Raw genomic sequence first — 17,667 nt, 5'->3', positions numbered from 1 at the left:
CCTTCGTGATATACTCTTGGCTACACTCTAGCAGATTCACATGAATTGTTTTAATCTGTTTTGTGGGTTTTGTGACTTGGAGAAGCTCCTTTAAGGTGAAACTGAGACTAAGAAGACAAGTTTCAGGTTCACAGATTATGTAAAAGGGGTTTTCTTCAAAAGATTAAATTTTGGGGGCACCTGGGTGGCTCAGTCGTTAAGCATCTGCCTTCGGCTCAGGTCATGATCCCATTGTCCTGGGATCAGGCCCCGCATCGGGCTCCCTGCTCAGTGGTAAGCCTGGTTCTCTCTCTCCCTCTCGCACTCCCCCTGCTTGTGTTCCCTCTCTCGCTATGTCTCTCGCTGTCAAAAAAATAAAATCTTTAAAAAAATAAAAAAAGATTAGATTTTTTACATATTCTGTTTTATCCTTAAATGAATACTTCTGTGTTATTTTAGATAAGACAGGTGGAAAGAAGTTCTCCAAAGAATTTGAAGAGGCAAGTTCCAAGCTCGAGGAATTTGTGAATGGATTAGATAAGCAGGTGAAAAATGGGCCCTCACTAACAGAAGCACTGGAAAATGCTGGAATTTTCTATGAAGCGCAGTACAAAGAAGTAAAAGTGGTGGCCAATGTAAGTAATAAAGCTATCTTATATTGATTGCTTACTATAAATCAGTGACTGTTTATATGAGTTCTCTGACTCTATGAGGGTAAACATTATTACCTCCAGTTCATGGATGAAGAAATTACTTTGAAGAAGGTCAGTAGCCTTGTATAAGATAATAGAGCCAGCAAGTGGAGGAGTCTAAATTAAGACTGGCTCTTTTTGACACTAAATAAAGCTCATGGATACCCTGACCATTAAGCTTTACTAAAGCCTTAGGTCTTAGCATTTCAAAGGGAGTATACCTAATTACGGTTACAAGATATGAAAATTGGGCAGAAGTAGGGGCGCCTGGGTGGCTCAGTGATTAAGTGTCTGCCTTCGGCTCAGGTCATGATCCCAGGGTCCTGTGATCGAGCCCCGCATTGGGCTTCCTGCTCTGTGGGAAGCCTGCTTCTCCCTCACCCACTCCCCCTGCTTGTGTTCCCACTCTTGCTGTGTCTCTGTCAGGTGACTAAAAAATATCTTTAAAAAAAAAATTGGGCAGAAGTATATATACTTTATTGTTTTACCAGAAAACTAGATGGAAACATTCTGTTACTAAAATTCTGTTACAGGGGCACCTGGGTGGCTCAGTCGTTAGTTAAGCGTCTGCCTTCGGCTCAGGTCATGATCTCAGGGTCCTGGGATCAAGCCCCCCATTGGGCTCCCTGCTCAGCGGGGAGTCTGCTTCTCCCTCTCCCATTCCCCCCTGCTTGTGTTCCCTCTCTCACTGTGTCTCTCTCTGTCAAATAAATAAAATCTTTTTTTAAATAAATAAAATTCTGTTACTAGTGGCCTCTAAAAGAAACTGTTTTATACTGAATTTTATGTAGTTTTTATTTATTTTTATAGAGGAGAGAGTTGGGGGAGGGGCAGAGGGAAAGAGAGAGAGAGAATCTTTTTTTTTTTTTTTTTGAAGCCACAATCTACTATAAATACTTTATTTCAACTAGAAGGTACAATCTCTCAGGGGTTTCATAGTTTAAAAAGCCCAATCATACCATGTTGTAACTACATAAAAAACAGTGCTGTAAATGGAACTGCCAGGCTTAGACCATGTACATTTCTGCACAGTCTTTATGGAATCTGCACAATGAAATATCTTCTCCCTTTGCTCCAATTAATTGTTCTTGTATGTAAGTTGCTTTCTATTCCAGTATATCCAGAGTGGTGAAATCACAAGGCCAGCCACATAGCCAAAGGTCGCTCCAAGCGTACAGGAGATGGGCCATACCTGCCAAGGTCTTTCCCAATCAAGTGGAATAGGAAAGGCTCCCAGCCATATTCCTATAAAGCTAGAAATTGTAGTGATCTGAAGGCTGTTCTCCCAAATGGATGTAACTCCATTTCTACTGAAAACTCTTAGCCATGCTTTGATGTTTGGTCCTAACAAACACAAGGTACAGTAGTAAAGGTAGACAAAATAACTGCAAATAAAAATGTTTCCAACACCAACTCTATGAGTGGTGCTCCATATAGAACAAAAATTACATGAAAGAAGAAACATGACATAAGAAACTAGATACAGCATTTCAAAAACCTGGTTACCTTGTATGATAATGAACTTCTTTTAGAGGATGCATTTGGTTTCACTACTAAATATAATACTAGATTGACGACAGTTACAAAAATAGAACAGATGCACGACCATGTCAAGTGTGTTTCCAATATTGAGAAGTTCTCCAAGAAGAATGATGGAATGAAGATGCTTAGGATAATTGAAAATATGCATAAAAGATGGGTATACAGTAGTCTCTTGATATCAGTATCTTTCATGGTGTTTTCTTGAGAGGCTAACTAATGAAAAACAAGGTAAGAAAAGAGCATATCCAGTAGATTTTTTTCCATTGTCTAAATGCTCCAACACCTAACTCTCCCACCAGCGGAAGAGAAGCGGGAGAGAGAGAATCTTAAGCAAGACTCTTAACTGACTGAGCTGCCCAGGCACCCTGCATTTTTTTTTCAATAGCTTTAATCGCTGTGTATCGTCATAAAAGCAGATGGTAGAGGAGATCCCACCAGTCCCACTTCTAGAAGCAATCCCTTTAACTCATTTAGCTCTTTTTTTTTTTTTTGGCTTTTGCCTTCATATTTCTGAATAGTATGTCTATATTGTTCTTTCTTGATTAATCCTATTTAAGAAATATCTTTTGACTTCTCGGTATGACAGATGAGGATTTAACTTATACTCCACTGCCTTCCTCCTTCTCCCAACAGCATTATATAACTATTTTAAATCTAAATCTATTGATCATCTTCGTACATGGTAGTACTATATTTGATAATTTTTTGACCACTAACTCTCAACTCTTCACTGTGTAAAATGAGGTTAATGTCCCTCTCCTTTCCCATTGGTTTTCATTTATCCCTTCAGTTTCCCAACTTCAGTAAACTGTACTTTACTTTCACACTGTCAAGGTTGATAATATTTACATTCTACTCTGTAATCATAATTAAATGTTACTTCCTTGCTCTAAAGGCTGAAAATTAATAAACAAAGATTATAGTACAGCTATGTAAACATTGTTCACCGTATGGTATTATGGTAGGTATGGTTATATTAGATACTTTTTGTTTTTTTCCTAGAGTTTTTTTTTTGCATTGTTGGCCTTTTTTTCACTTTCTCATTTCTCTATCACATTGAATATTCTGAATTCACATTTTCCCCATAAACCTCCCTAGCTGAACTTTCAATCTCCTGTTCCAGTTTTAAGTGTCTGGATCTCATTCTAGGACTACCTTTTACTGATAATCTGAGTTGAGCACTCTATTTTACAGATTCTGTGTCTTCTTTTTTTGGTTTTCTCTCTTTTGGTTAATTTCCAAAAAAGGGGGGCTTATGAGAGGTAAATTTTCTAAGTTCTTAGATCTCAAAATGTCTTTATACTGTTTTCACATTTGCTTTGGTAAAAGTTTGGTTGAAAATCATTTTCCCTCACAGCTTAAAAGGCATTACTTCATTGTCTTTAGTGTTACTGATGTGAAGTCTTTGCAAGATCATTTGTAGGTAACTTTTTTTCTGCCTGGGAGCTTTTAGGGACTCCATCCATAGTGTCCTGAAATTTTTACAATGATGTATCTACATATGAGGTTTTGTTTTTCATTCATTATGGGTTACATGGAGGGCTCTTACAGTCTAAAGATTGGTGTTCTTCAGTTGTGGAATGATTTCTTTCTCTTCTACGTTCTCATATTTTCTCAACCTTATCTTTTTGTTCTGCTTTCTGAAAGATCTTGAGTTTCATTTCCCCTCTAGTTATCTTGGTCTTTCTCTTTTATGATTATGGCTTTCATCAAAAATCAGATAATGTCTCTGTCCATTCATATTTAAGAATGAGATATGAAAAATTGAGAAGTTCCCGGTACATAGATAGGGGTTATTTACTCTTGGGTTTAGTAAAGTCTGTGTAGGTCAGGAACTGGCTGTTATTCAGGGCAGGGGGAGTGCTAAATATTAGAAGGTTGGAGTCTTTTTGCCAGAATATTTTAACTTTTTAGAGAAGTCACATTTTTGCCCGGGGCCTTGGCTGCCAAGTGTGGAGATTGCAAGGGAGGGGGTATTGAGTGGTAGTCACGCTTTTAATTAATTATCCTGATTTCAACCCCACCACTCACTCCACCCTTCTGTAGTCATCATGCCCTAGATGAAAGTGGCTTAGGGATTCTGCAAGTCAGATCAGCTCCTTTCCCAGATATCACTCGCCTTCTGCACACTCCTAACCTCATTTTTCTCTCCCCTGCGTCATCCCTTCTTTATTACTCTTTCATCCTCTTTCTGTCTTTTAAAATTTGTAGAAATGTTTTTTCCAGATATGCTTCTGGTTATTTGTTACACCTTTGTTTGTTGTTGTTGTTTTTAACTATTCATTTTGTAGGAGTCCCAGAAGGGAGAGACAGTGAATGGGAGTGGTCAGTTCACCATTTTGACCCAAAAGACCATTTCATAATTTTTGAATACTGGCCTGTGATCTCTTATTTAGGAAATCATTTAGTCTGCTTTAGAGGATCTTCAACAAATAGCTGGGAGAGGTTTATTCAGGAAGCATTTGTTGAGTACACATAATTGCAATTCTGTATGATAAATGCTATATTAGAGGTAACCGTAGGATGCTATGTGAATAGATTGAATAGGTGCTTTAGTTATTTGGGAGTGGGGATGGAAGATATGGAGAAAAATTTCTCAAAGGAGCTAAACTCTGATATTGCAGTAATTAGCTAAATGAAAAACGCATATTCTCTGAAGAGCATAGTTGAAAGCATGCAAACATAAGAGTATGGCAAAATTGGTGGACCTGAGAGTAGTTTCTCATAGTAGGTGGGCATGTACGCAGAAGGTGGTAAATAGAACTGGAGAGTTACTTAGGAACAAGGTTCTGAAAGGTGTGTGTTCACTGGGATTGGTCTTGGAATTTTACCCTGAAAGCAGTGGGAAGGAGTTGTAGGATTTTAATTTTGCTAATGATGTGATCAAGTTTGCATTTTAGAATCAGGAGAACAGAATGGAGAATAGGAGAGTATTAGAAGCAAGGAGACGATGGGCGCCTGGGTGGCTCAGTCGGGTAAGCATTTGCCTTTTGCCCAGGTCATGATCCCAGGGTCCTGGGATTGAGACCCACATCAGGCTCCCTGCTCAGTGGGGAGCCCGCTTCTCCCTCTTCCTCTGCCTGCCACTCCTCCTCTCCTCCTGCTTGTGTGCTCTCTCTCTCACTGTGTCAAATAAATAAATCTTTAAAAATTTTTTTTCCTTTTTTACCTAAAAATGTCAATCTGTCTGGCTTCCCTTATAATGAGACGTCAACTGTGTCTAGATGTATTCTTTGTAGTTATCCTGCTTGGGGGTTCACTGAGCATTTTGGATCTATGGTTTGGTATCTTTCATTAATTTTGGAAACTATTTGGCCATTATCTTTTAAAATATTTCTTCTCTTCCATTCTCTTTCTTCTCCTTTGAGGATTTTAGTTACATATCCCATGTGGCCTCAGATTTCTCTTGTTTTATTCATTCTTTTTTCTCTCTGGACTAATTTTTGGCTAATTTATACTTACCAGTCTTCAAGTTCAAATATTCTTTTTTTTTTTTTAAAGATTTTATTTATTTATTCATAAGGGACAGAGAGAGAGACGGGCAGAGGGAGAAGTAGGCTCCCCGCTGAGCAGGGAGCCCGATGGGGGGCTCCATCCCAGGACCCTGAGATCATGACCTGAGCCAAAGGCAGACGCTTAACAACTGAGCCACCCAGGTGCCCCAAGTTCAAATATTCTTTCTTCTGCTGAGCCCAGTGTGCTTCTTTGTCTTTGGTTTTCAGTAGTTATGCAGCAGTGTGTCTAACATGGTCTTCTTCATATCTGGTTTGGGGTTTGTAGAACTTTTTGAATCAATGACTTATTAGTTTACTGGGGCTGCTGTAACAAAGTATCTCAAACTGGTTGGTTTCAACATTAATTTGTTGCCTGTCTCATAATTCTAGAGGACATATGTCCAAGAACAAAGTGTTAGCATGGTTGATTTTTTAAAATATTTTATTTGAGAGAGAACGTGCACGAGTGGGGGGAGGGGTAGAGGGAGAGGGACTAGCAGATTTCCTGCTGAGCAGGGAGCCGGATGCAGGGCTCAGTCCCAGGACCCCAAGATCATGACCGGAGCTGAAGTCAGACACCCAACTGACTGAGCTTCCCAGGCACCCCAGCATGGTTGATTCTTTCTGAGGGTCATGAGGGAAGGTTCTGTTCCTGGCTTCATAGTTTGACTCGTGGATGGCCATTTTCTCCCAGTATCTCTTCACATTGTCTTTTCTCAGTGTGTGTCTGTGTCCAGATTTCCCCTTTCTCTAAGGATACCAGTCATTTTGGCTCAGGGCCCACCCTAATAACCTCATTTTAACTTGATTACCTCTATAAAAACTTGTCACATTCTGAGGTGTATAGGGTTAGGACTTGAACCTATGACTCTGGAGGGCCACACCCCATAACAAATTGCTTGATGTTTTTCACAAATTTTGGAAAATTCTCGACTGTTATCTGTTCAAGTATTATTTCTGTTCCATTCTCTCTCCTCTCCTGGAACTCTACTAATACGCATATTAGATCTCATCACTGAGTTCCGAGTGTCTTTTTATGTTCCTTTCTGTATTTTCCATCCTTTCTCTTGGTGCTTCCTTCTAGATATTTTCTGTTAACCAGTCTTCTAATTCATTCTCTCTTCTGCTGAACCTTTGTCTATTGTTAAACCCATCAATTAATTACAGTTGGCTTATTTTTCAGTTCTAGAATCACCATTTGATTTTTTTCCCTCCCCTTCCCTGATTTCTTTTTAGAAAGAATTTGATTTTCTGCTAAATTCTGTTGATCTTTTTTCCTCATCTTCTCCTGTCTTTCAGCTTTTCATTCTTTTTTAAATTGTGAAATATTCTCAAACTTAAAAACCTTAAGTACATTATGAAGACATTTTTTTTTATTTTTTTATTGTTATGTTAATCACCATATATTACATAATTTGTTTTGGTGTACTGTTCCATGATTCATTGTTTGTGCATTACACCCAGTGCTCCATGCAGAATGTGCCCTCCTCAATACCCATCACCAGGCTAACCCATCTCCCCAGCCCCTCCCCTCTAGAACCCTCAGTTTGTTTTTCAGAGTCCATCATCTCTCCTGGTTCGTCTCCCCCTCTGACTTACTCCCCTTCATTCTTCCTCTCCTGCTATCTTCTTCTTTTTCTTTTTTCTTAAAATATGTTGCGTTATTTGTTTCAGAAGTACAGATCTGTGATTCAACAGTCTTACACAATTCACAGCGCTCACCGTAGCACATATCTTCCCCAATGTCCATCACCCAGCCACCCCATCCCTCCCACCCCCGACCACTCCAGCAACCCTCAGTTTGTTCCTGAGATTAAGAATTCCTCATATCAGTGAGGTCATATGATACATGTCTTTCTCTGATTGACTTATTTCACTCAGCATAACACCCTCCAGTTCCATCCACGTTGTTGCAAATGGCAAGATCTCATTCCTTTTGATGGCTGCATAATATTCCATTGTGTATATATACCACATCTTCTTTATCCATTCATCTGTCGATGGACATCTTGGCTCTTTCCACAGTTTGGCTATTGTGGACATTGCTGCTATAAACATTGGGGTGCACGTACCCCTTTGGGTCCCTACATTTGTATCTTTGGGGTAAATACCCAGTAGTGCAATTGCTGGATCGAATGGTAGCTCTAATTTCAACTGTTTGAGGAACCTCCATACTGTTTTCCAGAGGGGTTGCACCAGCTTGCATTCCCACCAACAGTGTAGGAGGGTTCCCCTTTCTCCACATCTATGAAGACATTTTTTTCCTGAATCATTTGGAAATAAGTTGGTGATGTCCGATCACCCCCAAATATTTTCATGTGTGTTTTCCTGCCAGACCGATATATTCTCCTTCACAACCATAAAGTATAGCCATTTAATCAGAAATTAATTCATACATTGACATACTATTATTATATAATACTTAAACCCTATTCAGATTGACCAGTTTTTATAGCAGAAGATTCCAGAATAACAGGTTGCATTTATTGCATTTCTCCTTATTTTCCTTTGATCTAAAACAATTCCTCAGTCTTTTACTTGACTTTCATATTCTAAATATGTTTGAAGATTATAAGTCAAAATATTTTGTTCCCCAGTTTGGATTTATGTGATGTGTTTTGTGATCAGATTTAGGTTATGCATCTTCAGTTGGAATATCACAGAACTGATTATGTTCTTCTCTTTCCATTTTTTCAGTTATCCCTCAAGTTTGATGTCTTCCACTACCTGTTATATTCCTTTTGATATCTTATTAATGTAATATCTTCCAGGCTTGTCCATTGAGAAGTTTTCACTTGGTAATTGCTATGGATTGAATTGTGTATCCCAAAAAGATGTTGAAGTCCCAGTTCCTGGTACATATAAATGTGACCTTACTTGGAAATAGGGTCTTTGCAGATGTAATCAAGTTAAGCTGAGGTCATTAGGGTGAGCCTAATACAATATAACTCATGTCCTTATAAGAAGAGGGAAATTTGGATACAGACACACAGGGAGAACATCATGTAACAACCAAAACAGATATGTTAGAGAGGTGGCTGCAAGCCAAGGAACACAAAATGTTGATGGCTACCAACAGAAACAAGGAAAAGGCAAGGAAGGATAGCCCTGCTGACACCTTGATTTTGGACTTCTAGCCACCAGAATTAGGAGATAATAAATTTCTATTGTTTTAAGCCTCCCAAGTTGTACTTTATTACCACAACCCTAAGAAAATAATAGAGTAATTAGTGTTTTATGGGGAGATATTTTTGAAACGATGTTAAATAACTTCATCACTTTCAATTTATTCATTTACTTAAATCAATATGGACTCATAGAGTCATATTTATTCTATGTTTTAATTAATTACTACCTGTAATTATTGTGATGCTCAAATTGTCCCAGATTTGGCTAGTGGGATCTTCTTTTAGGCTGCTTTCTGTGTTCTTTTACACGTCCCTATCATTTTTGGAGCATTTTGGTACTTTTGGAACAAGGTGTTCCATCCCATCTTGCCTGACCCTCGAATCAGTCATTTCTCCAAGGAGCCTGAGTTCCTTTTAGTGAAAAACCATTTAGAAACCATCTGAGTGGGGTTCCTGGGTGGCTCAGTCAATTAAGCATCTGCCTTCGGCTCAGGTCATGATCTCAGGGTCCTGGGATTGAGCCCTACATCAGGCTCCCTGGTCAGCAGAAGTCTGCTTCTCCCTCTGCCTCTTCCCCACTTGTGCTATCTCTCGCTCCTTCTCTCTTTCAAAGAAAATTTTTAAAAAGAAAAAAGAAACCATCTGAGTATTAGGTATACTCATTGATGTTGGGATATCACAGCTGCCAAACCACATCAGTGTACAGAGCTAGGAAATAGATGTATGTATATACATACTTAACCGATATGTACACACACATTTACATCTGTATTAATTTCTGTATCTATATATATTCAAAACCGTGAGTTCACGTTCTCTCCAATCCTAATCCAACACCACAGGATTCATTCTAGTTTTCTTCCTTTCCCTGTTTGTAATTGGTTGTTCGAACAATGCAAAACCTTGTCCCCTTTATCTTCAATATAATCACTTACTTGATCAATCCCTGTGTGTAGGGGTGCTTGGGGGGCTCAGTCAGTTAAGCATCTGCCTTCGGCTCAGGTCATGATCTCAGGGTTCTGGAATCAAGCCCTGCATTGGGCTCCCTACCCAGTGGGGAGTCTGCTTCTCCCTCTCCCTCCACCCCTCCCCTCTGTTCATGCTCGCTCTCTCTCAAAAAAAAAAAAAAAAAAAAATCCCTGTGTGTAGCCAGACTCCCAGCACTTCCATGCCTCCTCATCCACCTCTGGGCTTTCTCTGTATCTTGCTTCAGCATCACATGCAATGTCTTCCTCATATTTTCCTCAACCCATTTTGGCTCCATCATCTTACTCTAGGCTACCAAGTCTTTTTTTTATCTCCAGCTAATGGATTTTGTGCTAAAGTGTTCAAGAAGGGATTTTTCTCTATTTTCTTGAACATGTGAAACATAACTATTTGGTTTTTGTCAGATAATTCCAATACTGGCTTCATTTGTTACAAGTCTGTTTCTAATGTCTTTTTTTCTTTTAGGTCATTTGGTCCCATCTCTTGGTATGCTGGCTAATTTTGTATTGAGTGCTAACATTGTATATGAAAGTGTTTATAGAGTCTCTAGATGATTTCTCTTCCTCCAGAGAGTATAAACCCTTTCCCTTGCTAGGGTTTGCAGATACTATGAGAGCTGATCATGTTAATCAGATCTGAAACTGAACTGACTTGGGCTGAATTGCAGTTTGGGCATGACTTTGTCTTCTGGTTCTTCCCAGCTTCTGGCACGTAGAGTTTTCCCACTGAGAGGCTGGAGTGATCACAAGGGCCCCTCTTCTGCATGATTTGAACTCTAATCCTTGTCTCCTTAACACATTAGACTGTATTAAACTACTCTTTTCAGAAGTTTCTTGCTTGGCTTCTTAATTCCCTCTTCTTCAGAATTGAGGAAATATCTTGAAGAGCTAAAATAACATTGTTGAGCCATTTCTGTCCTTTCTTTTTCACCAGAATCTTGGCCTTTCAAGTCTCTAATTTCTATCTCTATAGACCAGCAAGACTGTTAAAAAGCTCTGCTTTTTCTTCATATTTAGTAGTGGTCCTCTGCCTTGTCCTTATACCTGAATTCTCAAATTCTTACCTGCCTCCCCCAAATCAGCAGAACTCAGAAAAAAAGGTAGTTGCGGAATGTCAGCTTAGCTTTCTTTCCTCATGGTTTCCCCTGCTGTAGGATTTGCCACTTAAGTTTTGGTTGCCTCAGCACTCCCCAGCACATTGAGACATGTGTGCATGAATGCATGTGTGTGCAAGTGTGTGTGTGTATATATCCGGCTTTCCTAGTTGTTCTTGGTGGGAGCATTGCTCTACTGCAAGCTACTCAAGTATATCCAGAAGCAAAAGCTTAACTCTAGTATATTCTTTTCTGTTCCGTTCCTTTTCTAAAATAATGTTTCTTGTTCGATCCCAAAATGATTTTACAATCCAATGATCCAAGACTCTTAACCAAAAGAAAAAGACACTGTTTTAAGGCATTAACGTTAAGATAATCAGATAATAGGATTTCAGCCAAGTGATGAAGGTTAACATCAACAATGGTATGTCGTATTGATTATGTGTACCCTTGATATGACATGATAACAGTAGCACTTTACCTCTATGGTCTTCCTCCCAAAAACCTAAAACCGCAGTCTAATCATGAGAAGGATATCAGGCAGGGCGCCTGGGTGGCTCAGTTGGTTGGGCGACTGCCTTCGGCTCAGGTCATGATCCTGGAGTCCTGGGATCGAGTCCCACATCGGGCTTCCTGCTCAGCAGGGAGTCTGCTTCTCCCTCTGACCCTCTTTCCTCTCGTGCTTTCTGTCTGTCATTCTCTCTCTCTCTCTGAAATAAATAAATAAAATCTTTAAAAAAAAAAAAAGAAGAAGGATATCAGGCAAATCTCAAATTTGAGGGACAGTCTGTAAAACACCTGACTGGTACCATCAAGGTCATCAAAAACAAGGAAAATCTAACAAGCTCACAAACAAGAGGGGCCTAAGAAGACATGACTATTAAATGTACTGTGGTTTCCCACATGGGATCCTGGACTAGAAAAAGGACATTAGATAAAAACTGAGGAAATCTGGGGCACCTGGGTGGCTCAGTTGGTTAAGCAACTGCCTCCGGCTCAGGTCATGATCCTGGAGTCCTGGGATCGAGTCCCGCATCGGGCTCCCTGCTCAGCAGGGAGTCTGCTTCTCCCTCTGACCCTCCCCTCTCTCATGTGCTCTCTCTCTCTCATTCTTTCTCTCAAATAAATAAATAAAATCTTGAAAAAAAAAAAAAAAACCGAGGAAATCTGCCTGAAGTATGTGGACTTTAGTTAATAATAATTATCAATTGCCCTAAGGGACCTTGGAGACAGCCCTTTCCAGTGGATATTGAGGTCTGACCTCATGCTATCTCCAGTCTAGGCTGCAGACAGGTATGCGGGCTGCCTTTGGAAAGCCCCAGAGCACAGTAGCCAGGGTCCACATTGGCCAAGTTATCATGTCCATCTGTACCAAGCTGCAGAAAAGGAACATGTGATTGAGGCCCTATATAGGGCCAAGTTCAAGTTCCCTGGCCGCTAGAAGATCCACATCTCCAAGAAGTGGGGCTTTACTAAGTTTAATGCGGATGAATTTGAAGACATGGTGGCTGAAAAGCGGCTTATCCCAGATGGCTGTGGGGTCAAATACATCCCTAATTGTGGACCCTTGGACAAATGAAGGGCTCTGCACTCATGAGAACCTTGGCACTGCCCCCTCCCTATTCATGCCCACCAACAAAACCTACTTCCTATCAAAAATAATAATAATTACTGGGGCGCCTGGGTGGCTCAAGTCAGTTGGGCAGCTGCCTTCGGCTCAGGTCATGATCCCAGGGTCCTGGGATCGAGCCCCGCATCGGGCTCCCTGCTCGGCGGGGAGCCTGCCTCTCCCTTTCCCTCTGCCTGTCACTCTGCCTACTTGTGCTCTCTCTGTATTTCTCTGCCAAATAAATAAATAAAATCTTTAAAAAAAACAAAAAACAAAAAATAAAAATAATAATTATCAAAATTGGTTCATTAATTGTGACAAATGTATCATACTAATGTTAGAGGTTAATAAAACAGATAATTGGGGACTCTGTCACAGTAATTTTTTTTTAAAGATTTTATTTATTTATTAGAATGAGAGATAGAAAGCACGAGAGGGAAGAGGGTCAGCGGGAGAAGCAGACTCCCCGCTGAGCAGGGAGCCCGATGCGGGACTCGATCCTGGGACTCCAGGATCATGACCTGAGCCAAAGGCAGTCGCTTAACTAACTGAGCCACCCAGGTGCCCTGTCACAGTAATTTTTTATACCTAAAACTGTTCTAAAATTAAAAGTTTCTTTTTTTTTTTTTAAGATTTTATTTATTTTTGACAGAGCACAAGCAGGGGGAACAGCAGAGAGAGAGGGAGAAGCAGACTGCCTGCTGAGCAGGGAGCCCGATGCAGGGCTCGATCCCAGGACCCCGAGATCATGACCTGAGCCAAGGGCAGATGCTTGGCCGTCTGAACCACCCAGGCGCCCCTAAAAGTTTATTTCTTAAAAAAATCCATACTGTTTGACTTCCTAGGCTATACTTTACCTTATGGATTTGGTTTTTGTCTGTCTTCTTAGTCATTGCCATATCTCCAGTACTTAGAAGATTGGCCAGCACATTTAGGCCCTCCATAAATACTGGGTTGGTTAGATTGGTAGAAGAGAGCAAAGGAGGACTAAGTACAGATAACCTCTACGTTTCTAACTTGGGCAACTGTATGGATGGTAATATTCATTTAGGGAGTACAAAAAGCAGAGATTGGAAGCTATTCCATGCTTGACAGATAATTTGTTTTGTTTTGTACCAGGGATATAGTTAATAATAATGAGGAAATCTGGTCAAAGTCAAAATGGTAACATCTTGGTCCTTTTCTCAGAGGAATAACTCTTCTTTTTCTCTTTTAGGCATATAAAACCTTCGCTAATCGAGTGAACAATTTAAAGAAAAAGCTGGATCAATTGAAGTCAACCCTTCCTGATCCTGAAGAATCACCAGTCCCTTCCCCAAGCATGGATGCTCCTTCTCCAACTGGTTCTGAGTCTCCTTTTCAGGGAATGGGAGGTGAGGAATCCCAGTCACCAGCCATGGAGAGTGAGAAATCTGCCACACCTGAGCCTGTGACAGATAATCGTGATGTAGAAGACATGGAACTCTCAGATGTGGAAGATGATGGGTCAAAAATCATTGGTATGTCCTTATGCGATTAATAGGCAACTTGTTCCTTATCTATTTTGCTTTCCCACCAATGAATGTATCACAGGTTGGTATTAAAAGATAGTTCAATCCTTGTAAGATTAGAACAGCGAGGTATCATTATCCTGGTTCAGGATTTGGTATGCCACATGGGCTAAAAATCATTGCTCAAGATCTGGTCCGTTCAGTATGGTAGCCACTAGCTACATGTGACTATTGAGCATTTGAAATATGACTTGTCCAACTTGAGATGTGCCCTAATTAAATACACAGGGGAGTCTAGAAACTTAGTACCCCAAAAAAGTAAAAATATCTCAATTATTTTTGTATTTATAGCATATTGAAATGAAAATATTTGGGAGATATTGAGATAAAATACATAATTTTACCCATTTCTACTTTTTTTAAATGTGGCCACTAGAAAATTTAAATTTGTGTGGCTTGAGGTACATTTCTATTGAACAGCACTGTTCTAGAGGGAGGGGCACTTATACTGGAATACTTATTCTCTGTCATTCTTGGCCTTCAAGATTCCAAAGCCACAGTTTCTTAATTATGCTTTCAAAATTAACCTGGCTGAGTGGGTAGAGCATGTGGCTCTTGATCTCAGGGTCGGGAGTTTGTGCCCCACATTGGGTATAGAAATTACAAACATACACACATACACACACAAACGAAATTAACCTGGATCGGTGCATTGTTCCTATGACACCCCTAGCTTTTATAATTCTTCTTGGGCAGTTGGACCTCTGTTGAATTTAATGCATTCTCCATATATAGTGCATGGCCTTTAAAGTATTAAAAGGAGTATATTGTAAAGGCAATTTATTGCAGTTTCAAGTTAGTGCCTATAATTGTATCCCCCAGTTAGGCCAATTTCAGGAAGTCAAAGAAAAATACAAGGAAGTATGTACAGAGTTTCTGTGTCTTCGAAAGCTCTCAGGTTAATGGAAAAGAAAGGAGAGGATAATTTACGCCTATGAATGTCGTTACTAAACACAGATGTGTGCCAGGTAATAACATGACCCCAGAAATGTCCAAATTTAATACACAAGCGCTAAGAAAATGCAAAGAAATCTTTGAAAAGATAAAAAATGAATTTGGGAAATTTATTTTAAGCAGGTATCAAAGGTGAGAAGGAACATAAAGAGTGTGACTTATTTAAAAATCATGACGCGAATGATTTTTCTCTAAAGCATAGTGCTTTATACCCCCAGATCAGGAGCTTTACACCCCCAACATGCCTCCTACTGGAAGCAGAGTGTGGAAAGCAGTAATGCAGTATCACCCCTTTTCTTTAAACAGTAGAGGACAGGAAGGAAAAACCCGTGGAGAAGTCAGCTGTATCTACTTCTATGTCTACGAAGCCAACAGAAAGTATCTCAAAGGCCTCTTCATGTACCCCAGTGCCTGTGACCATGACAGCAACCCCACCTCTTCCAAAGCCTGTGAATACTTCTCTCCTGTCCCCTTCTCCAGCGTTGGCTTTGCCAAACCTGGCTAATGTGGATCTGGCAAAGATCAGTTCTATCCTTAGCAGCCTAACATCAGTCATGAAAAATACTGGTAAGTAAACCCCATAAAGAGAATAAAAAGCTTATTTTCATCTTTCTAATTGAGCCATCAGTCTGTTTTTTTCTTAAATTAAAAGTAATTTTTTAAATCAAAAAATAAAACCAATATATGGTCATTATAGAAAAATTAGAAAATAAGAGAATAAAATAAATACCTGCAGTCCTGCTACCCCAGAGGACACCACTTGTGTCTAACCTGTGTGTGTGTGTGTGTGTGTGAGAGAGAGAGAGAGAGAGAATGTTTTGGTACATTAAATATTTACAATAATTTTTCTTTCAATAATTGAAGTATATTGTATATGAATTTATTTAAGCCTCTATTGGTAGGCATCTGGTATGTTTCCAGTTTTTCACTATTATAAAGAATAATGAACAACCTTGATGCTAAACTTTATGCACAACCTTTCCTAAATGATTGAGTATATAGGGCTTTTTTTTTTCCTTCATGGCGATTTTAATGAAAATATATAAAAGTAGAGCACCCCCATGTACTCATCACTCATCCTCAGCAGTAGAAACACATGACCAGTCTTGTTTCTGCTATGCCTTACCCGATACTGATTATTTTGAAGAAAATCCCAATTATTTAATTTCTTTATAAAAACTTAAATATACTTTTCTAAAAGACAAAGGCAAAAAAATGAACATGTAGGTTTTTAGTCCTTTCATGTTAAAACTAAAATGATTACCAAAAATGTACTACTTTATGTCCAAGCTTCCCATTGTTCCTCAACCTCTATAACACTATTTTGTTTTATTTTAATACTTTGTCACATTCGGTCTTAAAAAGTCATTTATTTAGGGATGGCTGGCTGGCTCAGTCAGTAGAGCATCCAACTCTCTCTCTCTCTTTTTTTAACATGTAATCTCTACATCAAGCTTGGGGCTCGAACCCACAACCCTGAGATCAAGCATCTCATGCTCCACTGACTCAGCCAGCCAGGTGCCCCAAGCATGCAGCTTTTATTTTTTTAAGACTTTATTTGTCAGAGAGAGCACAAACGGGGGAAGCGGCAGGCAGAGGAAGAAGCAGGCTCCCTGCTGGGCAAGGAGCCCAGGGTGGGACTCGATGCCAGGACCCTGGGATCATGACCTGAGCTAAAGGCAGACACTTAACTGACTGAGTCACCCACGCGTCCCAGCATGCTATGCTTGATCTCATGGTTTGAGTTCAAGCCCCATGTTGGGTGTAGAGATTACTTAAAAAAAAAAAAAAAAAAAAATCCGGCACCTGGTTCGCTCAGTTGAGTATCCAACTCTTCGGATCAGGTCATGATCCCAGGGTTGTGAGATAGAGCCCCACGTTGGGCTCCCCACTGGGCGTGGAGCCTGCTTAAGATTCTCCCTGGGGCGCCTGGGTGGCTCAGTCATTAAGCATCTGCCTTCAGCTCAGGTCATGGCCCCAGGGTCCTGGGACCCAGCCCCACGTCGGGCTCCCTGCTCAGCGGGAAGCTTGCTTCTCCCTCTCCCATTCCCCCTGCTTGTGTTCCCTCTCTCACAGTCTCTCTCTGTCAGATAAATAAATAAAATCTTTAAAGGAAAAAAAAAGATTCTCTCTCCCCACCTCCCTCTGCCCCTCTTGCCCCCACTCTCTCTGGGAAAAAAAAAAAAAAAAGAGTCATTTGTTTTAATTTACATCTCTGATTAAGATTCGGTTAAAACTTTTTCATTTGTTTACCATTTGGTTTTCCTTGTGAAATACTTGTTCATGTTTTTGGTCATTCAAAAATTATTTTCTCTTCTTTTTATATACTTTTATTCAAAATTAACCCAGGGGCACCTGGGTGGCTCGGTCGTTAAGCGTCTGCCTTCAGCTCAGGTCATGATCCCAGGGTTCTGGGATTGAGCCCCGCATCGGGCTCCCTGCTCCACGGGAAGCCTGCTTCTCCCACTCCCCCCTGCTTGTGTTCCCTCTCTCACTGTGTCTCCCTCTGTCAAATAAATAAAATCTTAAAAAAAAAAACATTTAACCCAATGTTTTAAAAATATAAAGATGTAGGGGAACCTGGCTGTCTCAGTCCCTGGAGGGTGCGACTCTTGATCTTGGGGTCGTGAGTTCAAGCC

General features: G+C 40.1%; 1 protein-coding gene and 2 pseudogenes across 6 annotated transcripts in view; 2 read left to right on the top strand and 1 right to left on the bottom strand.

The window, feature by feature from the left end:
* RPRD2 (regulation of nuclear pre-mRNA domain containing 2) overlaps nt 1–17,667 on the top strand; it is a 99,772-nt gene that overhangs the window by 70,614 nt on the left and 11,491 nt on the right. For all 6 annotated transcript variants that reach the window (XM_028088247.2, XM_028088246.2, XM_088022289.1 and 3 more), the window contains 3 exons: nt 439–614; nt 13,741–14,023; nt 15,335–15,595. In XM_028088247.2, coding sequence (XP_027944048.1) covers nt 439–614; nt 13,741–14,023; nt 15,335–15,595 — 720 coding nt within the window. The remainder of the gene's footprint in view (nt 1–438; nt 615–13,740; nt 14,024–15,334; nt 15,596–17,667) is intronic.
* LOC114197273 (GPI ethanolamine phosphate transferase, stabilizing subunit pseudogene) lies at nt 1,750–2,420 on the bottom strand (annotated as a pseudogene).
* Nucleotides 12,196–12,512, top strand: LOC148164455 (large ribosomal subunit protein uL16-like; annotated as a pseudogene).

This window comes from Eumetopias jubatus, unplaced genomic scaffold, assembly GCF_037043125.1.
Source record: "Eumetopias jubatus isolate StellerSeaLion01/CBP00866 unplaced genomic scaffold, mEumJub1_p1.0 scaffold_4, whole genome shotgun sequence".
In the NCBI taxonomy this organism is placed as follows: domain Eukaryota; kingdom Metazoa; phylum Chordata; class Mammalia; order Carnivora; family Otariidae; genus Eumetopias; species Eumetopias jubatus.
This window is presented reverse-complemented; position numbering and strand designations above follow the sequence as displayed.